We start from the raw sequence: 25,509 nt of genomic DNA, 5'->3' as shown, positions 1-25,509 counted from the left end.
ACCTCACTTTTTCGAATTACATTCTTGACAGTGACAGAAAGGGTTAACAAAGAATAGCAGAGACAACGAAAAAAAAAAATTAATAGTAAATAATAATGAAATAAACAAAGAAAATTATTTTTAATGAAAAAGAAAGAAAATTAAAAGAAATGTAGTGTTTAAAAGCAAAAGAAAATATCAGGAGAATGTTATATCAAGTGCGTAATCGTGTGTGGCCATGAATGAGGAGAAGAAATTAAAGCGCGCACGAGATACATCTCGGGGATGTTAAGCGGTTTCCCTACGCCGAGATATCTACGCGGGATGGAAATGACATGCCTCTTTGTGAAGCCGAACGTCCTCTTCACGGATAGTAGTTTGTGCCTCCGAAAACTGTGGGAGTAAGAGTAGTACAAAGTAATAAAGAAAGAGAACGAGAAAGAGAGAGTAGGAATCAACCCACCCGGTCTTTCGGTCCTTTTCCTTCGAAGCATTTAACTCGATTCTCTTAGTAAAAGGCAGCAATTGAAATCGTGGACTCGAGGAGTTGTCGTGCATCGTTTAAGTTGTGTTGTCAAGATCGAAACGTTACGTGACCATTACCTAAAAAGGGTCAAACAGGTAGAGTCGACGATTTTAATCGCGATTTTACATTGATCTGTCATTTTAAAAATGCAAATCAAACGAATCGGATGGTGTTTGATCTTGAGCATTTTTTTTACATACCACGTGGTTAGCGAGAATACGGACTCCTCGGAATCTAATGGTAAACTCATCTTCTATGTTTACATTACAGAATATAACGAATGTATATATAATTTATACATTCTGCCTATTTAATCATTCAAAATTTTACCTTTTTTATCGTATATTTGCTTTTCTGCATTTTTTTTATTTTTATTCATATTTTTTATCTATTTGTTAATCGTTCATTCCTTTCCAATATTTGTTTGCCCTATTTTTGTTTATTATCTTTGTATGACGAGTATACTCGTCGTATGAAAAATGTAATAGTACTATTTGATATTTAAGTATTTTTAAATAAATTATTAAATAAATTCAATAAAGTAAATATCATTAAATAGAATAGTTTTGCATGATGAGTATTACACAGTTAAAAATTTAAAAGGCACTTATATTTTCTCGAAATTATTTTAATTTTCATATATTCTTATATATATATGTTATATTGCCTATGTAATAATTATATTAAATTTGTGTTGTTTTTTCGAAAACAAAAGAATTAGTATACATTACATATAATATATGATATTAAATCTCATATATAATATTCATTGATTAAATTGATTAGCGATCAAAAATTAAAATTGAAAATTTCTTTTTCGATGAAAATAATGTTACGGTTCATTTAACGAAAAAAATTTAACGAAAAAGATTTAACGAAAGTGACAAGAAGAAATGAAGAATAAAGTAACGTTCGCTTTTTCTTTACTTCTCGAAGATATAACGTAATAATCTCTTTCTAACCGCAAATAACTTTTGAAAGAAACGAAAGTTTTCTCAATTATGCAATTTTCTCTCGATTAGTCATAAATTATTTACCTGCAAAAAGACGAGTATTGCAATAATAATAGGTATAAAATCTATCGTCAATTGTCTTTTTGTTTTCTATCGATCTATCGTTACGCTTTCCAAATTATCGCGCGATTGGAACTAATTTGTTTTTATTAACTAGTTACTTTCGTATATGTCAAAAATTTTTCAACATAAAATACTTTCTTTCACTATTAAATTGTTTCGCTCAACAAATATTGTTTTATATTTATCAGGAATTTAACAATAAATAAAACTAAAATCAACATCAAACAAGCAATATAGTTTCATCCTAATTGTATCGTTAATTGTGTGTGTGGCTCAATGAGATCAACCTATTTTGCTTGAACTTAATTGCTCTCGAGCCATTTCATTCCTAAATTATATTTCTATAAATATATTTTATTGCATATATTTGAAAATAATTTTTTCTCTAGAAACCCGTTGGGTTTATATCATCTAGTAACCGGAAACGATGATCGCTTATTTCGAAATAGTATACGTGACTTTAGAAACGTAAGATTATAAGAGGTCATCTTCGAGATCTACGATATATTTAACTTATTTATTTTTTTTCTAGTTACTATATTTTATAATAGTAATGGAATATTAATATTAATAATAAATAATATAAAATTACACAATTGAAAGAAAAGTATTTCATTGTCGGCAAGTGTTTATCTTTTCGCCTGCGATGACTATTTCAAATGCGTGGGTTGGTTACAGCAATCGTAATGAGCGCATCTTACTGAATATATAAAACATTTTATTCCGTGATACATGCATAGTAAAAAGTAGTGCTATTATATGTCATCGGTATGAGAATATTCTTCCGCAGTATAATTACCTTTTAAGAAGACAAAAAGTTTTACCATATTTGCTACGTCTATTTTATAGTTTATAATTTATTAATAGAATGTACGAAAGAATAGAGACGAATGTTGATACAAATCATGTATGAAAAAAATACGCGCGATGCATAAATACTATAAATCTTTCTAGATCATATACAGAGGACGCATTTACCATTTCGCATTCGCTAAACGTTCTGCGGTTTTTCATGTTAGGCACTACTTTATGATCGGTTATGACGTCATCGTTCAAACGAAACATTAATCATGTTAATTTTATAAATACTCGATTTTCATAAATGTTATTTGTATATGCATATATGTGCCAATAATTATAACATTGGGTTATTGTAAGTTAAAAAATTGGCCGAAAATTAATGTTATGATTTATTTATTTATATTACAATTATTTATATTCTAAAAGAAATTGTAAAATCAATTTTTACAACTTTTGAATTTAGTTCAATGTCATAATTACCTGCATATGTATATATAATTATCTCAAAAGTTGCTTTATAAATATGTATATCGAATTGAAATTATAAACATTGTTAGTAGGTACGTAGAGTGGCGGCACTGCAGACCTATACTTTTTTAGCATTACTGTAATTGAGAATTCATATACTGAAATGAAAAATTAAATACTGTAATTCTATTAATAATCCAATATTGATTTTTCGTTTTTTTTTCTTTTAGTAAAACGACTTTTGGGCACCCTATATATATATATATATATAGGTCGCTTGTCAAAACATACCAAATACGTCGGTGAAAGACCGAATATTTGGGTTTATTTTTATACATTAATATTTTGGACATACACAAAGTTCAAAAACCATGTAAATCTTGACATTCTCCAATTTCGGTTTTTCACGGTAATATATATGTGTCTGTAAGTATTAAATTGTTATCATTTCAGATGTTCTCATTTTCACTGTTGCTACAAACGAGACTGATGGTTTCAAGAGATATATTCGATCTACGGAGGTTTACGGATTCCGTGACTACGTAAGGGTTCTTGGTTTAGGAAAAGAATGGAAAGGAGGTAATATCAAAACCAGTCGAGGTGGTGGATATAAGATAAATCTTTTGAAAGATGCGCTAAAAAATTATCAAAATGATAAGGACAGAATTATCATCTTTACGGACAGGTAGACGTATGGTGAATGATATCAATTATATCAATATGTATTTATATATATATGTGTGTACGTATATATATATATCTTCTCAGTTACGACGTTATATTCCTGGCTCAAATTTCCGAAATTGTTGAGAAATTTAAGGAAACCGAAGCACGAATATTATTCTCAGCGGAAGGTTTCTGTTGGCCGGATCGGAATTTAGCTTCTAAATATCCACACGTTACTGGGGGAAAACGTTATTTAAACTCTGGTGGTTTTATGGGCTACGCCTTCGACATATTTGCCATTTTAAACATTGCCACACTCGAGGATCATGAAGACGATCAATTGTTTTACACGAACATTTACCTTGACGAAGAATTGAGAGAAAAACACAAGATTAAACTAGATCATAAGTCTGAAATATTCCAAAACCTTTATGGTGCTGTAGGTATGTGTGAACTTGAGTAAATATTTATACCTTAAATGGCATCGAACAATGACTATTCGTTGGGATATTTATATATTTTCTCTTACATTGTTTAGCCGACGTCGAATTGATATTCAAGGGACAAGAGGCTTATCTTCAAAATACAGTATACAATACTGTACCTTTGATAGTACACGGTAATGGTTACAGTAAGCTAGCTCTTAACTCCTTAGGAAATTATTTGGCACGTGCCTGGAGTCCTGAAGAAGGATGTTTAAATTGTTGGGACAATGTCATTGAATTGGATATTACCAAACCTGAGAAATTTCCTATTATTTTGGTTGCATTGTTCATAAATATACCAGTACCATTTTTAGAAGAATTTTTACTATCTGTTTATCGACAGACCTATCCAAAGTCTAAATTACATCTTTTCATTTACAACAATGTTCCATATCACGAGCAGACTGTACAAGAATTTGTCGATACTACTGGACATGAATATTTGGCTGTTAAACAAATTTTACCAAACAACGATATAGATGAAGTCCAAGCGAGAAATTTAGCAATGTAAGAATCGCGTAACCGACTTCATTTACATATATTACATATGTATAGATTCATCTTTTTAACATTAACACAATATTCAATCAATTCTTACGCAGGGATTATTGTTTGTTGAAAGACTGTGCTGCATACTTTTCGATCGATGCTATTGCCCATCTTGATAATGAACATACTTTGAAATTATTGGTCGAACAACAGAGAAACATTGTTGCTCCTTTGCTTGTAAGACCATATAAAGCATGGAGTAATTTTTGGGGAGCCATCACAGACGATGGATTTTATGCTCGGAGCTTTGACTACATGGAAATTGTCAAGAATGAACGCAGGTGAGTTACGTTTTACTATGAATCAAAATATTATTTCTGTTAAGTTATGCGAATGTTTCATTTGTATAGATTAAATTCTTTTTTATTTTATGTTATTTGTTTATTTCATTTTATTACGTTTTCATATATAATACTCTAGATTTATTTGCTGCGTCTCTAGTTAATCGTTTAGGCATGTTTTCCGTCTAATAAAAAGTCAACCTATGATTTACCTCATTAGAATGTTACGTTCAATTTTAATCGAAAGCAATGGAGAAATCAGTCTTGAATGATCTCCGGTCGATGCTGTACATATTATCGGCGGTACATTCATAGACACCCGCATCCATTTGAGTAGCAGGATCAATCTCAAGTTTAGATTTGACTTTATCTGTACCGACTTGCCATTCGTGTACCTATTGTTAAAAGAAAAATTAGATCAATGATAACGGTAAATATTATATTAGATGTAGCCATTAATTCGGTGGTTTGATATTACATTTATTACATCAAAATCGGCATCTTTTTTTTTGTCAAGGAATTCGACAGTTGCCTGAAAGATGGACCATAGTAATTGAAAATAATGGAAACTATTTCGAAGAATAACAAATATATGATTACTTTATAAATAAATATTAAATTTATTTGAAGAGCATCGAATTAATTGCTACATCTAATAATTGTAAATAAAATGATCCGTTAAATTTTACTAACGTGTAGGTAAAGATGACTGTAAATCTCGGTTCCATCTTTGAACCATGTAATATGGGGTCTCGGTTTACCACGTGCGACACACACGAAAGCTATTTTATGTCCCAATACGTACTCAAAATCAAAATGAGATGCAAGTAATATTTTCGCTCCCTGAAAACGAAAGTTTATCATTAATAAAAATAATAATATAGTAATCGAGATTATAAAAAGTATTTTTTCGTTTTATGAAATCGTACAAAATGTTGTTCCTTACATTGTCATTATTATAATACTGATCACTCTCCGTATCACGATATTTTCCAGTAATAGGTAGACCTATCTGTACACGAGATTTACTTCTTGCTCTAGAACGACCTCTTCTGCCAAAACTCTCGCGTGAATTTAACAATAATATAGTCAACAAAAGAATTAAAAATGTCAAATGTCGCATGATGATTCTGAAATAATGTAATTTGTCTTATCAGTTTAACAGTGATTATCTCTTTACGCGATTGAATAAAATAGAACAAATATTAATAATCAACGTTTAAACGTACGTCTTTGATAATACGAATGGAGTTAAATAGATCAAGTCATGTAATTAAATGAAACTTTTTGGAAATTGCGTAACGTTTGCTCGGACTTGTCAAACTTACTCACCGTGTGCGAACAACGTTCAACGATCACACGGAACTCCGATGCAACTGAGAGTCATCTACTCATTACTCCCCTAGTATCCTATCCTATCTATTATGGAACTTGCTGCAGTTACCATTAATTCATACGTGTTTCATGTACAAACATTGAATGCATTTCTTCTAATTACTTTTCTCTCAATGTTTAGTGTGTCCAAGATTTTTCATTAAGGAGAATGTGTCTTTCTTATCGATTTGTATTAATTTAAGAATAATTAATTAGAGAAAAATAAAATGTTGAAATTAAAAAGATGTATTATAATAGTATGATATTTTCATAGAAAATTTTATGTTTCATGAAAAACATCCTTTATATTTCGATCTTATTTTTTTGTTTCAAAATTTCAACAGCTTGACCCGTTTTATTTCATTTCTTGTTATTACACATAATCGCTACTGCATACGATCCATTTCTTGATATACTTTATACCTCACTTTACAAACTTATCACCCTTATGGAAGCCAATTATGTCCTAATGAAAAAGAGCTAGGGGACATCTGAATTTGCATTTATATCGTTATATGGTGAAAAATATTAACGATAAGAGTACTTGAACTCTATCATCTAATAAACTTTGTGTGTGTGTGTGTGTTGACATTGTATTTTTAAAATGATATACTCTCGATTATCAAGACAAATAAAATTAATTTTTCGTATAGTTCAACATAAAAATACATTATAAGATAGTAGAATATTTTTATTTCATTATTTATTTATAAAGGAAAAGAAAACAAAGTGAAAATGAGATGGGTAATTAAATCTTTTCTTATGTGATTACATCTAATATAAGTGTCAGTCTTGCATTTCATGCTACAATAACATTTCCAGCTATTATACGTGCATGTTAAGTTTCTATCATATTCGTACAATGTTATTTGATTATTTCAGAAGTAACAAGAAAATGTGCATTTATTAATATGATATCATAACGTAGTCTGTTCTAAAACCCCTATGATCAACGGCATATTGATTATCAGCTTGACATTCGTAATAGCCAGCATCTTTTTGCGTGGCAGGATCAATTTCCATCTTTGATTTAATCGTATCATTTCCAACAGCCCTTTCATGTATCTAAAAATCATTCAAACAATTTCTATATGAGCATGAATGAAATGGAAAGAAAATTTCTACTTACTTGGAAAAATTCGTGATGATAAACTTCTATACCATCTTTAAGCCAAGTAATCTCAGGCCTTGGAAATCCCGTGGCTACACAAGAGAAAGTGATCTTTCTTCCTAATATATAATCCGATTCAAAGTGAGAGGCTTCGATAATTTTTGCACCCTGCATAACAGAATTGTTGGTAAAAAATGTACTTTCTTTTTTTATCTCTCTCTCTCTGTCTATCCCTGTATCTTTCGTCACTCATTTTATATTAAACTTACATCTTTGTTTTCGTAATAGTGTGCACTTGCAGGATTTCGATGTAGTATAAGTATAGGTATCCTAGATCCATGCATTCTTGTTCGACTTCTGCTAGGCCCGCGAGAGCCTCCACCCTTCGCTGCATTCGCATTCACCACTAAAGTTGCTAACAGCAACAACGAAAGAAACCTGTATCTGGTCATTTGACCTAAAATCAATGATCTTTCGTACATTTTCTTTATCAATCTGCTCAAATGTAACGATCGATTTTTTAAATTATTTTTTTATCGCTTTGTTCTTTTCGCGTATATTTTTTAATTTTTTGTCTCAACACACACTCAATTATTCAAGGTTTAATTTTTCCCATCGAATATGTATGATATAAGCTTTTTAATTTGCTGTCAATCATATTAGAAATATCATTATGCAGATTTCTCTTACCGAATATTTAAAGAACAACTTCTTTTCACTATTGAAAAAGTAAAACTCAAGGATCAGATCCGCCTGACCCTACAACCTAAAATACAAATGGTCCATGTATGATGGGCACGCAGTCACCAGAGACAGAGTTATGAATCTCAATTGGATAATTATGCATAACCCATTGCCAGCATGCTCATCAAGCAATCACAGTAGCAGATTGACTATGGTACAAAACATTTAAACGATGACCTCTGAAAAACAACACGTGGCAATTACATCGCGCGAGTACCAAACAACCATGCGGGATATTTAACGTGTGATGTAAAGCTTTTCTACTGACGACAAAGGATTTTTAAAGCAATCTTTAAATGCTATTTTTTTTTATTCTTCTTCTAAAAAACATCATCCCGCAGATATTAAAAAAACATTTAATGGTCTAAAATGTAATATATTTGAATTTATTATGTTTCAGGGGTTTGTGGAATGTACCATTCATTAGTAATTGTTATTTGATCAATGCTACACTTATAAAGAACAAAACAACACGTCCCTCTTATTCAATTGATGATTTGGACACAGATATGTCTTTTGCATATGTCAATAGAGAACGTTACATTCATATGTATGTTAGTAACAGATTAGATTTTGGACATTTGGTTGATCCAGATACTTACAATATTAAATTAACACATCCGGATTTCTATCAAATATTAGATAATAAATTTGATTGGAATAAAAGATACATACACGAAAACTATACTCTGAACTTCGATCCGAATCATAAACCTCAACAGGCATGTATAATAGCATTATTTCCACTTTTTTATTATATAAATTGACCATCTTTATTTTTAATATTCATATTATCTTCTACTTCTTTTTCTAGCCGTGTCCAGATGTTTATTGGTTTCCTATTGCCAATCGACGATTTATTCAAGAAATGGTCAATATCGTAGAAACGTATGGTCATTGGTCTGATGGTACAAATCATGTGAGTTTTTCTCTGATCAAACAAATGATTAGAAAATAAAGAAACAATGAATGAATAAACAAAATGATAAATAACACTTCTGTTCATAGGATCCAAGATTATCAGGTGGTTATGAGAATGTACCAACTCGTGATATTCACATGAATCAAATTAATTTTGAAACGCAATGGTTATATTTTTTAAAAGAATATGTTAGACCTCTACAAGAGCTAGTATTCACAGGATACTACCACGATGTAAGATTTTATATTATTTTACTTGTAATAGATAGACTTATACCATGAAATGTTTTAAACGTTTCATTTTTTTAACAGCCACCGCGCGCCCTTATGAATTTTGTTGTTCGATACCGACCAGACGAACAACCATCATTAAGGCCGCATCACGATAGTTCGACGTACACAATTAATATTGCTCTCAACGAAGTTGGGATTGACTATGAAGGTGGTGGATGTAGATTTATCCGATACAATTGTTCGGTCACCAATACGAAACCTGGTTGGATGTTGATGCATCCTGGAAGACTGACACACTTTCATGAAGGATTAAAAGTAACCAAGGGTACTCGTTATATAATGATTTCTTTTGTTGATCCATGATAAATTTAAAATAAAGAAACTATAAGTTTCATTCAAATTTCATAAATCTCACGAAAGATTTATATTTCGTGTAATTATATCAATTAAATGTGTTCTTTTAACTTTGAATTGATAATATAATTGTGATACAAGATCGCCCATGTATTATTTTTATAATGTTGTATCATAATTGTAAATGCACATACTTCATTCATAATAATAATAATGACTGAACATTTATACAGATTGATGCAAATCGTAAATGTAAAATTTTAATATACAATGCTAAATTGTTTATTTTTTTCTTTATAATAATAAAGTTTCCCCATTCATATTTTATTCGCTAGTTAAAATCAGAACAACGGTGGCTATATAAAAATTCATTTTAGGAACATATTCTATTTCTCACGATAGAAATATTAAAAACATTCCATATCACAACATTATTGAGCTTTAAAATCTATAGTTAATAAGTAACGAAATATATATATGAAAATCTGAGATTCTCTTAGGAACTTTCATAGGAAAAATAAGTTGATTAATATCAACGAGTAGCAAATTGTTAAAAATCGGTTTAATCATATCTCTGCACATTTATTTACATAGTAAAAAAAGTGCTTTTTTAAAAATATAAACGAAACATGCATAATGCAATGGCCCATTAAATTCTCCTTAATTTTTTAATCTTTTTTATCAAGGTAAGTACATTTTAAAGTAATTGAATTATCGAGAGAATAATATTATAGTGCAGATTTTGAAGGATTTAGTTTGAATTTATACCTTCATCATAATGTACATTGCAGCAGAATATTTGTTAAATTTACATTTAGTGAACTTCTGTATTTACTATCTTTTTACACCTCGTTTTTATGGAATGCTACCAGTTTGAATTAATTCAAGAAATAGTGTGTAATAGGCAGTAATGCAAATAATTATATGTTATAAAAATCTTATATCTCTCTGCCAGCGAGTGCTCTAATAATATAGATATTAATATTTGATAAATATAAGATTGTTATTCGAATTGAAATTATTATTTAATTTATCTAGAGATTATTTACAATTTGTTCGTCTCATAGAAAAAATGATTATATATCAACTTAATAACCAGCTCGTTTCAATTCGTTTAATTGATGCGCCAATTTTTCTTCCTTAGTTCTTCTTGCTTGCCCTAGTTTCCGACATTCAATATACGTGCTGAGAAATCGCTCAACGTCAACTTTTCCATTAAGGAAATCTTCTGCTATTTTTTCACTCTTTTCATGACTTTCATCTGCTGCTTGCCTTAGGCATTCTTTTATTTGATCTGGTGTAAAAATTTCTGATAACTTATTGTATCGTTGTATTAGTTGGTCATATCTAGCTTTTAATACAGCTACTGTTTGTATTTTTTCTGTAACATCAGCTTGTAATTGTTTTAATTCAGGTTCCTTTGCTGCATTGGCTTCTAGAAGGTAGAAAAAGATATTACAAAAGAATATACTATTATTATTATTACGCCACTAATATACTATTAATTTCTTTTTCATATATATATATACATCTACATATAATATTAAAGTTTTATTTGATTACATACTTGCTGTTTTTTCTACCCAATAAATAGTATCTTCAATAGCCGTGTTAATATCCTTTAATTGGGAATGTTTTTCGAGAAATTCATCCTGCCTATCTTCATCTTCGTTAAGTTTTTTCAATTCCTCATTGGACAAATTATTTAATTCTGGGAATATAAAACTTTGCACAACTTTCGCTTGCGCACAGCTTGGTAACGTTGGGTGATAATTAGTATTTGTATAAGTAAGGTATGTTGCCCTGTGTTGATTAGTTGTGTATCGAGAAGGGCTGGCATTATGAAGCGTGTTACTTATTGAAGATGAACTGTATGTTGAATGTTGTGATGCAGAGCCAAATGTTTTTGACTGGTTATCTGTGATATACGTATTGCCAGAATTTGTATTATTATAGTTATAAATGCAAGGATTTGTACCAGAAGTTGAATACTGTGGAAACGGTGTATTATAATATGAGTTATAAGAAGTAGGCGGAATATCTATATACTGTTGAAGCGAGTAGGATGGTGAATTTCTTCCTTGTAAGTCTATAATGAAATAAATTAACCGTTCACACATTTTAAAAATCAATTGAATAAAATTTACTCTTCGAAAAATATAAAATAAAATAGGGAAGGAACTTTTAGTAATTTCATACGTACCTCTATGAGGTTTGGCAGATCCAGGTGAAACATATTCTATTACCTGAGGCGGATTTTTACTGAATTCTCTAATAATAGCTTGAACAACACGACCAAGATCGCTGTGCACTGTGAACTAAAAAATGTATAATTATAAATGTATAGTAATATTTATTTTGCTATAAAAAAATATATGAATACTGATTTCAATGTAAAGTTTGTTTATAAATTAATAAAATTTACATTAAGTAATCCTGGTGCACTAGTGATTTCACTGTGTTCATTACACCAAGGATGATTTATCGGAGGGGAAACTCTAAGGACTGGCTTTTCAAGCGGAAACTCTGGTGACAAAGAAACCATGATAGCCATACGCCTTTCTCCAGCATTGAACTGTACTTGATATTCCACATCTTCTCTTAATTCTGCTACACTAAAGTATATAAAAAAAAGTTAAAATAAATTATAACAAACACTGAATTACTTATACGACCTTGAAAACATTTTTTAACTATGTTAAACCACAATGCAATATTATAGAATGCAAGATAATAAGAATTAATATACTTTATCAATTTATATTTTACAAGATAAAATGAAATTGTAAAATTAATAAATATATAACTAAATCTACTGCTCGTACAATATACGCTAATGTCTTTTAACACTGTAATGCCATTGTATTTTCGAATAATTTGAATAATCTATTCATTTAATTATTTTCTTAATAATTAGATAATATAGTCTATATATTATAAATTTTTTACCTAACAAGTAAAATTAATAAGAGGTTACGACAAAGGTATATTATCTTACTTGTCGTTAAAAATTTTCAAGGTGTCGATTTGACGTTTTCTCTTAACAGCGACATTTTCATTTTCTCCACGGAATATTCGCGATATCATTTAAAAGAACTAATTTTGGATAAATCATTCGCTTAACTGTCGATCTCCCTGTCAATGCAACCATCCAGTAGAAACAGCTGTTTTAACCTCGCTACGTTTGTGTAGGAACTGAGAAATATTCTCTGAAACATATATACGTACGTACTCATATACGAATATATATTCTTGCAATGTAGTGTGTGTGTGGATGTGTGTGTGACGCGTATACATATTTATAACAAATAAATCATTGAATGCATTTGTAAAAGATCACGAAGACGGAAGAGACTACAATTTTCTATAATCGTGACATCTATCGATGAAACACGAAACTTCTCATTTATTTTATCAATTAAATTTAATGATACGTCATAATTACTCAATACTACTAAATTTTATTAAAACATATATATAAAATTATAAAAATCAAAAATCATATAATTTTGTTTTAATTTATTTTTTATTTTCATCTAGTTCATGTACTATTGGTTCTATATGTTTTATAAGTTCATCTGAACTCATTTTGTAATCACTGTCAAACCATAATACTTTCAATTTTTGTAAAACTGGTCCAACCATTTTTCCATTCGATACATACGATTTCACCATATGACCATTTATTGGAAATTTAGGAATTGTCCATTTATTAATATCATTATAGAATTCTACCATTCCTCTATATTTTAACAATTCGCATACATATTCTTTTGTATCTGATATTTTAAGCTTTGAATTTAATATTAAAAGCTGATATGGCTTCAATGGTTTTTCACAAGGTTTTGGTTCTCTATGTTGAACCAAAAATAATGCTAAATTTCTTTCATAAGCAGAAAATTTCAATCTACTATGCAAATGCATTACTTCTTCTTCATCTTTCAACAATGAAGCAATTAAAGTTATAGCATGTAATTTAAAAGAATTATTCAACGCACGATAATAAACTTTCTTAAAATTTTCTATATCTGGTTTCTTTGGGAGCCCTATATATAATGTAGCATTACATTCTATCAATTTCATTGTTGATTCTCCACCAAATCTTCCATCTAAAATTCTTTTCCATTCAGACCATATTCGCTCACCAGAAATAAATTCTAAGCCTGAAATATTTTTCTTTATTGCCTTTATAGTATTTTCATCAAACTCATTGGGGTTGTTTGCAATCTTACCATAGAATCGAAAAAACCTGTAAATTGTAAATAAATTCAAATTTAACATAGAGCTATTTGAAATTGAAAAAAATTATTTCATACCTTAAGATTCTAAGATAATCTTCTTGTATTCGGGTTGTAGGATCACCTACAAAAACAATTCTTCTTTTTTTTAGATCATCGTAACCATAAAAATAATCATATACATTGCCCGTGAGGTCAAGAAACATTGAATTAATAGTAAGATCTCGTCTATTAGCATCTAATTTCCAATTAGTGGTATATTCTACTTCGGCACGTCGACCATCAGTTACAACATCAATTCTCAGAGTAGTAATTTCAAAGTTTTCTTTGTCATTAATTCTTGCAGTAATAGTGCCATGTTTTTCACCATTTGCATTTATCATTCTTATTTCTTCCTTTGTAAATAAATTTTTCATTTGTTCTGGCGTAGCGGTAGTAGCGAAATCAAGATCTGTTGGCTTTAAATCCATGAGAATATCACGTACAGCACCTCCTGCAATTCTCAATGGATAATTATATTTTTTAAACAACTCTGACAAAACATTTAATTCTGGTGTGAAAAGAGAATGAAATATAGAATTATCCAATTTCATGATAATGGGATTATCTCTGGATGGTGGTGCATTTTCCATTCTAACTCTTATTCTTTTGCTTTTAATTGAACATAAATATCTTAATGTACTATTCTGCTGAAAAGAAATACAATAAACAATTATAATACTATAATTACTATTTAAATAAATATTTATATCTATTTTATATTTTATTTATCTATTTATTAATATTTAATTCTCTAATGTTCATTTTATTGTCAGCAAATATTTTAACCAAACAGCATCGAAAACATGCATATACTCACGTATGGTAATTTTTGATAAAAAGCGCATTGTTTAAACTGTAAAAATTTAAACAAAAATACCATAATTATTGACACATTATATCAATTTCACAGGATTAACGATTATTATTCAGAGTAATATAACAATTTATTTCGCGAGACACGTGACATTTAAACTATACATGCAATTTGTCTAAACAAGTATTACTGTTTTTCTTTAAAAAACATTTACAATAATAATAATAATATTACATATAAGATTATAATTGTTTAATATTTATTAAGTTGTATTTATTTATACAATTTTAGTATTTTTTCATTTATTTTATTTGTACATTTAAAAATATATATATCACAGAAAACATATCGATATCCCTACTACCACATTCAACTAACTTCGTTTGGGCGCGAAAATCAATTCATTTCTTTTATCATATCCCAAAATGGATTAAAATTTTTCAATTGTTTTCTCATATTAAAAATTATTAATTGATTAATTATAAAATTAATAATAATTAAAGTGTTAAGCAAACTCTAGTATCTAGTAAATAAATAACAATGAAATACGCATCACACGTTTCAATGATAAATAAAGGAAACGAGGGATTCATAACAATAAAAAATGAATTAACTTTGCTCTAATAAATTTAAATTCATTTTATTATATAATCCTATTCTATACAAATTAGATACTTATTAATAATAATGATAAATTTAAACTGACTTTTTACAAGATATATTTTATATATATCATTCCTTGATTAAGGAGATAGAAATATATCTGATTTTCATTCATCGGGATGAAATGTTGTTATTAATATTATTATTATTATTATTATTATTATTATTACTATTATTATTATTATTATTGACACATGATTTCAGAATACGAAAAAGTTTAAAAAAAAAAAAATATATATTATGATATTAAACCTGTTGAAGTTTCATAACTAAATTTTTTGATTATAGCTAGGATATAATTAATTAAACATTTACTTAGAAGAATTTTTGAACATATACATATTTGCAAAAATATAATGCTTTTCTAATATTTATGTATTAGATCTTTGCACGGCTCAATGTGTGATCTTCGTTGGGCCAGTTATTCAAACATGTATATAAACCTATGCATTATAATTTAAAAGTAATGTATTAATTAGCGCATATGAATACACGAAGAAAATAAAAAGAAGAAATCAAGACCTATTTATTTTTTACATTAAATTTTGAGAATAAGTTTGAGGAACGTACACAATGTTTTAAAAAATGTCTCATTAATTGAGTTAAATTAAAAATCAATTTACTTATGGATGAAGCGTAAACTTTACATAAGAAATATTAGTACTTTGGTAACAGAAGATTCTAAAATTTAATGATACTGTACAGAAAGGAATGAATTACTGTTGCAATCTTCAATGGCTAAAAAATATCTAATTTTGTATCTTAAATCCCTGAAGATATAAGAAATGTAAGACAAAAATTACCAAATTAAATAATACGTGGATCCAAAGTTCGTTAAACTTATATTTCTTGTAAATTCCATAACTTTAACATATATTTTTTGTTTGTTTGTTATTTTATACAGTGGTAATATTGATTTTATTAATTTTCAGTATGAACAATTTAATGATCAACGACTTACAATAATGAAGTTAATAAAATGGAAATGCCGTTTTTATAAAATTACTTGTTTCAGACATCCTTGACTATTCTGTGTTTAAGTTCTTCCATATTTTTTCTGTCAATCGATTTTTTTACTGGCGAATCAAAAGCGAGAAACCGAAAATAACGATCTTTTTTAAGCTTGAACACAAGTCTGTGTAAATTATCGCGCAATAAAAAATTCGTGTTAACAGTTATAGTCCATTTCTTCATTCATTATATAGATTCTTAAGAATTCTATATATCATACTTCAGATAAGTATGATTACATCAATTGTAACTCAATGGTACAGAGTTATAGAGCAATCATAATATACTTTTACTTTCATTTCATTAAGAACGCATTGGAAAATCTTCTGATTCCAGAATGAACAGATTCTTGGCAATAATGTTCATGAAAATAAAATTTCAAAATCTTCTATGTCCGACAATGAAAGGTCTTCTGAGAGATCATTGATATCAAGACTGGGCTCATAATCTGGACTATCATCAGCCGAGTCGTCACCATTTGCACCGTCTTCATCTTCATCCTCATCATCGTCATTATCTTCTCTATCATTTTGTTCATTATCTTCTCCATTTTCCTCAGCGGTAGCATCATTGTTATCGCCATCTATTTTAATAAAATAATGTTTTTCTTTTTAAGATAGTTATTATCCACCAACTATTAGCACTTAAATATTTCCGTTATTTGTTATAATATAGAAAAAAGTTATATGGAAAACTTATATGGCATGAAGAGATACATAAGACAGTATAAATATTTTTTGTGTGGGTAGAGGCGTATAGAAGTTCTTAAGGTCACCTTGATTTTTTAAAATGGACTCATATGTTCTTTTTTCTATAGTATGATAGCGGGTTATAAATGGAGTACGACCTATGACTCGAGGTCACGCAAGGTCATCCAAGGTCAATATTCAATATCCTCCACCCACGTAAAAAATATTTATACTATCTTATGTACCTCTTTATGCTATATGAGTTTTTTATATAAAATTTTGCTATATTATAACAAATAACGGAAATATTTAGGCGCTAATAGTTGTTGGACCACCCTGTATATGACCTACTTTATAATAAATACTATAACAGCATAAAATTCACAGAAGTATATAAAAGCAACATTATTTTTTAATATAATATATTAATAATTAAGTGCAAAAAAAGAGTAACCATCTGCATTGTTATCATCCGATGCAGAATTGGATCCATCATCATCACTAGCATCAAGATCATCATCATCGTCATCTTCTTCAGCCTCGTCTTCATCGTCCCTTCGCCTTCCAACATCATATAATCTGACGCAGGATTCTTGTATGCTATCAAATTCTCCTAAATTTTCAACTATAGCAATTTGTGTATCAAATTTATTGCATGCTAAATCATAAACTCCTCTTTTTACATCACACGTTGCTAGAAGTTTATAAAATTGATATTTCTTTATATATATTTAAATGTCTAATTAATACTTTTTTTAGCAGATATTATCTAAAAATTACATACCAATGTTGCTATAATCTAATGCGTCTAATGTCTTAAACGATGTTACATAATGTGATTCATCTTCACTTTCTTGATCTAATGATACTGCATATATAATATTGTTAACAGGTGAAAAGATAACTTCCATTTGATCAAGAGTAGGGACAGTCTTAAGAAGATGAAAAGTACGTAAATCCCATACTTCCGTATTTGATACAACTTCTGTACCATTAGGATGAAATACTCCATTTAAAGTTTGATTAAGTTTATCAAACTTATGTATTTCTTTACCAGAATTGACATCCCATAATATTCCATCACTTAAAACTAATTCATCATTCATACTAAATGTTGCCCGATTTTTTGTATATTGATTAGAAATAGAAGGTGTTAATGTCATTAGAAGTTTACCGGTTGTTATATCGTATATCTGCAATAAAAAAAAATAAATATTAGAATATTTATTTATTTATAATAAGTCTTTGAATATTCATTAATTAATAACATAATTTATATTTAAATGAGATTATAACTTACAGTAGCACTTTCTGCTTGTGTACCAATTATTCTATCTTGCAGCTTTCCAAATTCAACATAATCCTCATTTTCTAAAGACAATTTCATGTCGAAGAATGCTCCAATACTCCAAAGAGCTGACATGGGACTTCTCCAAGCAGTTGATGTTAATAATAGATTACCTCGTTGATTACATTCCATATGGTATACATACGACTCATAGCACTGATATGTCGCTTCCTCTACTCCTGTATGAATGTTGAACAGTTTCACATCTCCATTATACGTACCTAACATGAGATACTGTTGACAAGGCTATAAAGACAAAATAGAAATTATTTATATATATGAATCTATGTATATGAGATACAATATATGTTCATTACTTACCGTAAAGATGCAACAAGTAAATGTCCCATCGATATCAGTTGGACGAAAGGTTTTCACAGGACAGAAACGACTATATATATATCTTCTATCTAATCGTCTACCATCTGTTCCTAATGCTCTTCTTGTTAGCCTTACAGTTACATTAGTAGGAGTAGAATTCTTTGTACACGGATCTGGGCACTTGTGAGGCCTAAAATATACAATTATGTATGAAATAAAATATTTTCTTTTCTTTATTTTATAAATTTTGTTATTTCTATAATTTTGCAAACTTACTCAAAAAGATTAAATTGGGGACACGTAACCATGGGATTTTTGCAAAGAGCATGTTGATTAGTTAAATATTCTGTTATAATTGAATCAAGAGTAATTGTAGATAGATTGCAAGTAGCAACTCCAGTAATTCCTCCACCCCCAGGATCTCTAGAAATTTGTTTTTGTAAAGATCTACAACTACTTTGTTGTAATTGTACTGAAGATTGATTGTTTATGGGTGGAAATGGTGATCTTTCATTTTGTACTGATTTCCTGGGAAATTAAAATCATTATTTTATATCTCTCACATTATTTAAATTTTAATATATATTCAAAATAAGAATAAAATATGAACTTACTTCTGATTAATTTGCAATTTAATTGGTTGATTCATAGTAGTAGTGGCATTTTGATTAAGGTTATCAGCTAGTTTTACTCGAAGTCCATTATTGCTAGATGATGAACTAGTATAGGACGACGTATGAGAAATAAAACGAGTAGAAGATGTGGGAGTAGTGTTTCTACAATTAGTTTCTCTTTGATTACATCTGCTTGTATTATACAAACTAATAGGAGCACCAGGAGAAAAGCCATTTCTCAACTATAAATATAATAAATGATTATAAAATCGATATAATTGAAAATCAGCAAATCAAAAAGAAATTATAAATTATAAATTTCATATTATATACAGTGTGAGACACGTAACTTGATTACCTCGAATAACTTCTAAATTGTACATTAAATTCAAAATTATTTCTATAAAGTTTACATAGTATCAAAAGGACCATAATGTAGTATAGATGACTTCTTTATAAGTGAAGGCATTTATGAGATTTTAACATCTACTTGATATTCTTTAAAGATACTTTAAATATTTTTGATCTTTGAAGATTCTTTAATCAAATTTCCAAGATCCTTTTGTATAATTTACAATTTAGAAGTTGTTCGAGGTAATCAAGTTAGGTGCTTCACGTAATATATAGAATAACTAATATTTTTAAAGTTTTTACTTACTCCTGGAGTTGCAGGACTTCTATAGGTGAATGGTTGATAATTTGTTAATGGTTTCATAACTGCGGGTGAATCTAGATTAGCTTCTCTGTACAATGTTGAAGCAGTGTCATTCAAACCTCTTGATACAAGATGTTGATATATTAATTGATTAAGTTGTTGTTCATTGTATTGAATCCTTGTTTGGGCAACAACATTCGCCTATAATGTAAACAAAATGAGAAAATCATTTCCTTATACTTATTACACGCTTGTATATAAAAATTGTACTAACCCTATGTAAGCTGACTAAAGAAATTTCATATTCTGCACCTGTTGGCTTCGCTTTGCCTGATACTCTTTCCATCAATTCAAGTGCATATTTTTGAAACATGACATGTTCTTGCCTTTTTTCTTGTAAAATAGGGTCTTTCATAAGTGCTTGTATTTGACCATCCGTAAACATTGGTAATTTACTAATAATTTGTCTAACTTTCTCACTTCTTGCAAGTCCAGCCAGTGCTCGACAAGCCAGTGCTCGTATACTATCGGCATCTGTTATTGGTGTTTTCACCATCATTAATTGAAGTAAAACCTAATTTTTTTAAAATGTATAAAATTAACAATTTTACATTTGTGGTAACAATATAAAAATATATTAAAATTACATATTTATATATCTGAAAAACAAATTTTATTCATTATGAACTTACCATTATACCATTATTAGATCTTACACTTTCCCAGATTTTTTGTATGAGTTCTTCACTATTTTGGAAATTAGCTTTCTTTTTGGTCGAACCAGACACAGAATACCTAGCTACATTTCCACCAACCTTAAAACAATACATATAATACATTAAAATTTAAAAAATATACAACTAACATACATTAAATGTGTAGACTCTTTCACAAATATTGTTAAGTTTTGTAAATGTTAATACCCTGTTTATAGGTGCACAGACACAATTAACCACGGCTCTAAGAGCTGCTCTTTGTACATCTGCATCTGCAATTATCTCACACTCTGCAGCAGCTAAAAGAAGATTAATTGCCATTGTCATTGACATATCTGGCATATCAACTCTTTCACAAAGTAATAGCATTACTTTAGGAACTACAGAACAGATTGCAACTACATCCAAACAAGACCGAACTGTTTCTGCACTTGAAGTTGAATGAACTCTAAAGAAAGAATAATTCATTAATAATCAGTAAATGTTTATTAACGAAATATTTATTTATGGAATATTAACACTTACCGTCCACTATAGTTCCATTCTCGAGCAAATGCTATGATTTGTAATAAAAGTGTAATGCCTCCTAAACGATGAAGTTCTTCTACTGGTGGCCATCCAACTCTTATTGACATTAACTCTTGCAAAATTTCCAATTTAGCTTGCACTTCTTCACTAGTTAATTTACAAGCCTGAAGGAATTAATATTTGAAAAAATAGTGTTCAATAAAAAATATAAGAATTATATTACAATTTTATGTAAGAATGAATTAATATTTGTAAATTTTATACATGTATATATAAGAATATACTTATGTATATATTATTAAAATATATATAATACTTAAATATATTCTTCAAACAATATCATAATGATAATTTAATAAATATATCACCTTATATGGAGGTAAAGATGGTTGCCAAGTATCTCGTTCTGTTCTTACATTTTCCACTCTTTGCAATTGTTCAGCTTTTAAATGTAAATGTGCTTCCATATACCGCTTTAATGCAACAGCTACGTGCCTAACAATTTGACGTGATGCACATTCTTCATCATCATTTAAAGATATTTCTTCTTCAACATTTAAAATAGGTAAAGTTGATATCTATAATACAAATCTTGTTTTAGTATAAAAAATATTTGTATTATGATTATAAAATACAATGATGTAATAAAAACTTACTACATTAAATAATTTCCTCAGACCATCTTGCGCATCAAATTCTTCAAGTATAACTTTAAATGGAAAAGAAAAACCAAAAAACATTGTTGCATGACAGCGTCCTGAATCATGACTTCTTTCTAACAGCCAAAGAGCATATGTGACCAGGTCAGAAATGATGTGTTTTGGTAATAAACAAACTCTTTCCATCGCATCTTCACAATATGCTAAATAATAAAGACATATTGATACACCTGTTGCAGCAACACTTGGTCTTGGGACATCAAGCAATTTCTGCAATCCTCCAACATTTAAAAATTCAATTGAAAATTTTTTATGGCACAATAATGATGCCAAATATTTTAATGCTTCGAATGCAAGTCGGCTATCTTTTGTCTCACGAACATTTATATATTTCAATATTAAATCAAGTGCATTCTGTTCAAAGACATGGCCTAAAAATTCTTGATATTCTCCCATTGGTGTAAGATATCTTAAAACGAGCATTTGACGCGTAGCTAAGGTTGGTGGATGCATTTGAATATTGCCAATAACATAAGATTCCATTTCTGCCCAAGATGAATTAGAATTACCTTCTAATAACATAGAAGGTGTAACAATTAGCTGAGATGAATTTGTAGGTTTTTGTAAAGAAGGTTTAAAAGACTTTATATTTGTTGAACGTGTACTTTGTTGTCCACTTTGTTTGTTTAATGATGTTATTGGTAAATTTGAACAATTATTAGTTACTTTAGGAATAGTTGGTGGAGGAGACATAATATCTAGATATGAACTATCCATATTTTTTATAGGAGAAATAATTTCATCTCCAAAATCGTTTTTCAATTTTTTAGCAGGTGGAATTTCACTAGATTGGAGAAGTTGATCGCTTTCTTCATCAGAAAAATTTAAATCTTGTGATGAATTTTTCAGAATTCCATTTTCTTTTTTTTCACGAACTTTTCGTTTTCCAGGAACCCCTTTATTTTCGGAATCACTCTTATCACTTGTATTTTTAGCAAAATGTGCAAATGGGCGTGCATTAGATGCTAGCTGCCTATCTGTTTGAGCTTTTTCTTGTAACTTATGTAATCGTTGTAACATTAATGGTACCATTTTACCATTTTGTTCTCTAAATCCAGTAGCAATATCTTGTACCTCCATTGCAGCAGCTAAAAGACCAGTTGCATAACTTTGTAGTGGTTCTATACTCTTTTCTGCCCAAGAAAATAATCTGTGTATAAGCCCCTCCATATCCGGTTGAAATACTGCTGAAGTTTCTAACCCTGGGAGTATATCTAGCATTAAACGACAAGCAGCAATATTCAATCTCCGAACATCTCGGCCCGTGACACCAGCACGTGACCAATAAGTATCTCTTAGATAGTCATTTATTAGCTATATTGGAAACGAAATAAATAATGCATTAATATAGTATTGAATAAGTTATTAAAGAATAATTTTGGAAAATATATTCGGTTAAAAATTAGATAATATTATAAATTTTTAAATTATAGTATTCATAACTCTACATATATTGCACATGTCTTATCTACCTTTGTCATAAAATTATCTTTCCTAAAAAGAACTTTAAGAATGTGTCCAAAATTACACTCTGGATCAGTACGTGATGGGTGTCTTTCATCAAAAGGATCTGGATCCATTTTTAGGTAATTTTCTGTCTCAAGCTCTATAATCTCAGCTAACCTTTGAAGTGTTGGAATAGGATCATATGTAGATGATAAATGTTCTTCTTCCCATTGTCGTAAAATTTGTACAACATCCGTTACTTCAGTGAAAGCTTCTGCACTTGCCATTTTTTAAATCTACATGTAAAAATAATATCTGATATAATAAATAGTTTTATAATTATCACTAATGTATCTTAATTAAGATACTATAAGTTTTATTTTAAATATGACAATTTCAAATATGATTTATAAAAAAAAGGCAATTATTATTAATAAAAAATAAGTATTAATAATTAAAATTAAACATATATGTAATATATTGGTAAAAATAAAATAAAATATAAATTTTGATAAAATAAAAATATCAAGTAAATTATCATATTCTTAAATATTAATTATGAAACTTATATCATTGTTGCAATTAACAATAAGTTATTACCGCAGATCAAAATAACCTGATGAAAAACTTCATACACGTTAGGAACACGCAATTAATATAATATATAAAATAGACGTTATTATAGGAAATAAATTAATTGATACCTAAAAATGAAATACCGATTTTAAAATAAGAAGTTTAAGCAGTTAACAACAACAAAAAGAAGCCGTATGTACAAATATATAGCGCATGCCTTCTTATAGGTTATAACCCATTACCAAGTATCTTTCACTCGACTGTATTGTGTCGACACTCCGCGGTGTATATTAGAACTAGTGTTTTTTCATTTAGTAAGTTTACCATTCAATGGACTTACAATTAGTAATTATAATATTTTCATTATGGCAGCACTTGTCTAGAAATTATTTGATTAAAAATGTTTATAAAATATTTCAAATTTTATTAATTTATCCAACTTTTTGATAATGAATGCTTATAATTTATAATAATTTCATTTTACGTTTTGAAAATTTCTGTCCTATTTGTTGTATCAATTGTATAACGAACTTCATTGGTTGAATATTGTTACAAGATAAAATCTGAAAACTTAAATATGAATTTGTTAAAATATCAAAGAACAAAACAATTCAGTTTCAAGTAATATAGAATGAATACAGAAAGTATTTTTACTTAACTTTTTAACCAATTAGTATATTTTTGACTATTCTATATATGCAACATTTCTCGCTTTATGTTTCGATATCAGTATTGTCAATGGCTTACATTAGTATTTTTTTTAAAAAGGCGGGATTTTTTAAGTCGAGTCTAACAAGAATATTTAAAAATAAAATATATCTATGTATTTGTAGGAAAATTAAATAAAAGAAATTAATAAAATAATTCGTTATTGTATATCGATAAAAAAAATTTAGAGTAATAATTAATTGATAACTTAATTGCAAGCATGAAGCTATATAGCGTTATTAACTTATAACTTTTGATTAATGAATCAGATTAATATAAAAAAAGAATATAACAAAGTTTAATTTGTGCAATATAATTCTTTAAAAAAAATATTATGTTGATAACCAAATAAATAGGATAATTACATTTAAAAATCTGACAATGTCACATTCAGTAATATGCTGATCAAGCAATTTGGCAACGCTGCGGAATTGGCGCTTCATTCAAATCTATATTCAAATATAAATTACGTATTTTAAATCTTAAAATAAATCGCTAAAAATCTCTCTCCAACATAAAAAGAATTTGTTTGCTTAACATGACTAAATGAATAGATTACAATTACTTGAATAAATGTAATTAATTAAATATGGCTTACAATATTATATCGTAAAATTTATTATTTTACTGAGATTTAAAAATCGTTTGATAGACACTACTATCTATGTACATACTGTACAAAATATTTATTTTTACAAGATGACAGGAAAACTTTCATTTTCTACACATACGTATTTATAACGATGAGTCAAACTTCTTAGTAATTTCGATATGACTACTGCACATTAATCTTCTAATTGTATTTCCACAATAATTTAATGTGATGACCTAATTAACAGTGATAATCATATA

General features: G+C 28.7%; 5 protein-coding genes across 13 annotated transcripts; 1 reads left to right on the top strand and 4 right to left on the bottom strand.

Annotated features, from left to right (window-relative positions):
- The first annotated feature begins 606 nt into the window (after positions 1-606).
- Positions 607-9,620, top strand: LOC122520181 (procollagen-lysine,2-oxoglutarate 5-dioxygenase). Its single transcript, XM_043640201.1, has 9 exons — positions 607-745; positions 3,304-3,535; positions 3,619-3,959; positions 4,055-4,508; positions 4,604-4,831; positions 8,461-8,782; positions 8,875-8,979; positions 9,069-9,215; positions 9,294-9,620. Exons 1-9 carry the CDS (start codon positions 652-654, stop codon positions 9,576-9,578), a joined length of 2,208 nt encoding a protein of 735 aa, XP_043496136.1. The 5' UTR covers positions 607-651; the 3' UTR covers positions 9,579-9,620.
- On the bottom strand, positions 4,927-8,115 carry LOC122520185 (immunoglobulin domain-containing protein oig-4-like). Of its 3 annotated transcripts, XM_043640210.1 has the most exons (6): positions 8,007-8,115; positions 7,586-7,773; positions 7,331-7,484; positions 5,778-5,980; positions 5,525-5,674; positions 4,927-5,226 (listed from the first exon to the last, which is right to left on the bottom strand). In XM_043640210.1, the coding sequence occupies exons 2-6, from the start codon at positions 7,766-7,768 to the stop codon at positions 5,068-5,070; spliced, it is 849 nt and encodes a 282-aa protein (XP_043496145.1). In that variant the 5' UTR covers positions 7,769-7,773; positions 8,007-8,115; the 3' UTR covers positions 4,927-5,067. The 3 variants fall into 3 exon arrangements, with proteins under 3 accessions (XP_043496145.1, XP_043496144.1, XP_043496143.1); XM_043640209.1 differs by lacking the exons at positions 7,331-7,484; positions 7,586-7,773; positions 8,007-8,115 and adding an exon at positions 6,164-6,255 and having other exon boundaries at positions 5,778-5,961; XM_043640208.1 differs by lacking the exons at positions 7,331-7,484; positions 7,586-7,773; positions 8,007-8,115 and adding an exon at positions 6,061-6,224 and having other exon boundaries at positions 5,778-5,961.
- Positions 9,621-10,116: 496 nt separating the features above from the next.
- On the bottom strand, positions 10,117-12,739 carry LOC122520184 (vacuolar protein sorting-associated protein 37A). 2 transcript variants are annotated; one of them, XM_043640207.1, is made up of 5 exons: positions 12,568-12,739; positions 11,995-12,184; positions 11,773-11,887; positions 11,137-11,658; positions 10,117-11,004 (listed from the first exon to the last, which is right to left on the bottom strand). In XM_043640207.1, the coding sequence occupies exons 1-5, from the start codon at positions 12,654-12,656 to the stop codon at positions 10,658-10,660; spliced, it is 1,263 nt and encodes a 420-aa protein (XP_043496142.1). In that variant the 5' UTR covers positions 12,657-12,739; the 3' UTR covers positions 10,117-10,657. The 2 variants fall into 2 exon arrangements, with proteins under 2 accessions (XP_043496142.1, XP_043496140.1); XM_043640205.1 differs by having other exon boundaries at positions 11,137-11,887.
- A 337-nt stretch (positions 12,740-13,076) lies between these two features.
- LOC122520183 (CCA tRNA nucleotidyltransferase 1, mitochondrial) lies at positions 13,077-14,898 on the bottom strand. Of its 3 annotated transcripts, XM_043640204.1 has the most exons (4): positions 14,667-14,898; positions 13,886-14,496; positions 13,802-13,818; positions 13,077-13,732 (listed from the first exon to the last, which is right to left on the bottom strand). In XM_043640204.1, exons 1-4 carry the CDS (start codon positions 14,727-14,729, stop codon positions 13,089-13,091), a joined length of 1,335 nt encoding a protein of 444 aa, XP_043496139.1. In that variant the 5' UTR covers positions 14,730-14,898; the 3' UTR covers positions 13,077-13,088. The 3 variants fall into 3 exon arrangements, with proteins under 3 accessions (XP_043496139.1, XP_043496137.1, XP_043496138.1); XM_043640202.1 differs by having other exon boundaries at positions 13,077-13,818; positions 14,667-14,897; XM_043640203.1 differs by having other exon boundaries at positions 13,077-13,818; positions 13,886-14,493; positions 14,667-14,896.
- Positions 14,899-15,830: 932 nt separating this feature from the next.
- Positions 15,831-24,225, bottom strand: LOC122520180 (protein mahjong). 4 transcript variants are annotated; one of them, XM_043640199.1, is made up of 16 exons: positions 24,192-24,225; positions 23,400-23,669; positions 21,865-23,241; positions 21,577-21,786; positions 21,206-21,372; positions 20,888-21,128; positions 20,657-20,779; positions 20,239-20,538; positions 19,968-20,165; positions 19,310-19,551; positions 18,972-19,223; positions 18,696-18,885; positions 18,327-18,620; positions 17,811-18,219; positions 17,481-17,720; positions 15,831-16,920 (listed from the first exon to the last, which is right to left on the bottom strand). In XM_043640199.1, exons 2-16 carry the CDS (start codon positions 23,658-23,660, stop codon positions 16,700-16,702), a joined length of 4,725 nt encoding a protein of 1,574 aa, XP_043496134.1. In that variant the 5' UTR covers positions 23,661-23,669; positions 24,192-24,225; the 3' UTR covers positions 15,831-16,699. The 4 variants fall into 4 exon arrangements, with proteins under 4 accessions (XP_043496134.1, XP_043496135.1, XP_043496133.1 ...); XM_043640200.1 differs by lacking the exon at positions 24,192-24,225 and adding an exon at positions 24,093-24,185; XM_043640198.1 differs by lacking the exon at positions 24,192-24,225 and adding an exon at positions 24,078-24,181.
- Positions 24,226-25,509: the final 1,284 nt, after the last annotated feature.

Source organism: Polistes fuscatus, unplaced genomic scaffold (assembly GCF_010416935.1).
Source record: "Polistes fuscatus isolate 324 unplaced genomic scaffold, CU_Pfus_HIC Scaffold3, whole genome shotgun sequence".
Lineage (NCBI taxonomy): Eukaryota > Metazoa > Arthropoda > Insecta > Hymenoptera > Vespidae > Polistes > Polistes fuscatus.
Note: the sequence above shows the minus strand (reverse complement) of the source record. Positions and strands in the feature narration are given on the sequence as shown.

Bases quoted from the DNA above. Each gene is read 5' to 3' on its own strand.
- LOC122520181 (XM_043640201.1), top strand. From the start codon at position 652: ATGCAAATCAAACGAATCGGATGGTGTTTGATCTTGAGCATTTTTTTT. The intron at 3,536-3,618 runs GTAGACGTATGG...ATATCTTCTCAG, and splicing joins ATTATCATCTTTACGGACAG to TTACGACGTTATATTCCTGG. The intron at 8,783-8,874 runs GCATGTATAATA...TTCTTTTTCTAG, and splicing joins CGAATCATAAACCTCAACAG to CCGTGTCCAGATGTTTATTG.
- LOC122520180 (XM_043640199.1), bottom strand. From the start codon at position 23,660: ATGGCAAGTGCAGAAGCTTTCACTGAAGTAACGGATGTTGTACAAATT. The intron at 20,166-20,238 runs GTTAGTACAATT...TTTACATTATAG, and splicing joins CTTTAGTCAGCTTACATAGG to GCGAATGTTGTTGCCCAAAC. The intron at 16,921-17,480 runs GTTACTCTTTTT...TTATTAAAATAG, and splicing joins GGATGATAACAATGCAGATG to ATGGCGATAACAATGATGCT.
- LOC122520185 (XM_043640210.1), bottom strand. From the start codon at position 7,768: ATGACCAGATACAGGTTTCTTTCGTTGTTGCTGTTAGCAACTTTAGTG. The intron at 7,485-7,585 runs GTAAGTTTAATA...TCTGTTATGCAG, and splicing joins ACTATTACGAAAACAAAGAT to GGTGCAAAAATTATCGAAGC. The intron at 5,981-7,330 runs GTAGAAATTTTC...TAAACTGATAAG, and splicing joins TCACGAATTTTTCCAAGTAA to ACAAATTACATTATTTCAGA.
- LOC122520184 (XM_043640205.1), bottom strand. From the start codon at position 12,656: ATGATATCGCGAATATTCCGTGGAGAAAATGAAAATGTCGCTGTTAAG. The intron at 12,185-12,567 runs GTAAGATAATAT...TATATACTTTAG, and splicing joins TTGAAAATTTTTAACGACAA to TGTAGCAGAATTAAGAGAAG. The intron at 11,888-11,994 runs GTAAATTTTATT...TACATTTTTTAG, and splicing joins GTGCACCAGGATTACTTAAT to TTCACAGTGCACAGCGATCT.
- LOC122520183 (XM_043640202.1), bottom strand. From the start codon at position 14,729: ATGGTATTTTTGTTTAAATTTTTACAGTTTAAACAATGCGCTTTTTAT. The intron at 14,497-14,666 runs GTGAGTATATGC...ATTTCTTTTCAG, and splicing joins TTTATCAAAAATTACCATAC to CAGAATAGTACATTAAGATA. The intron at 13,819-13,885 runs GTATGAAATAAT...TACAATTTACAG, and splicing joins GATTATCTTAGAATCTTAAG to GTTTTTTCGATTCTATGGTA.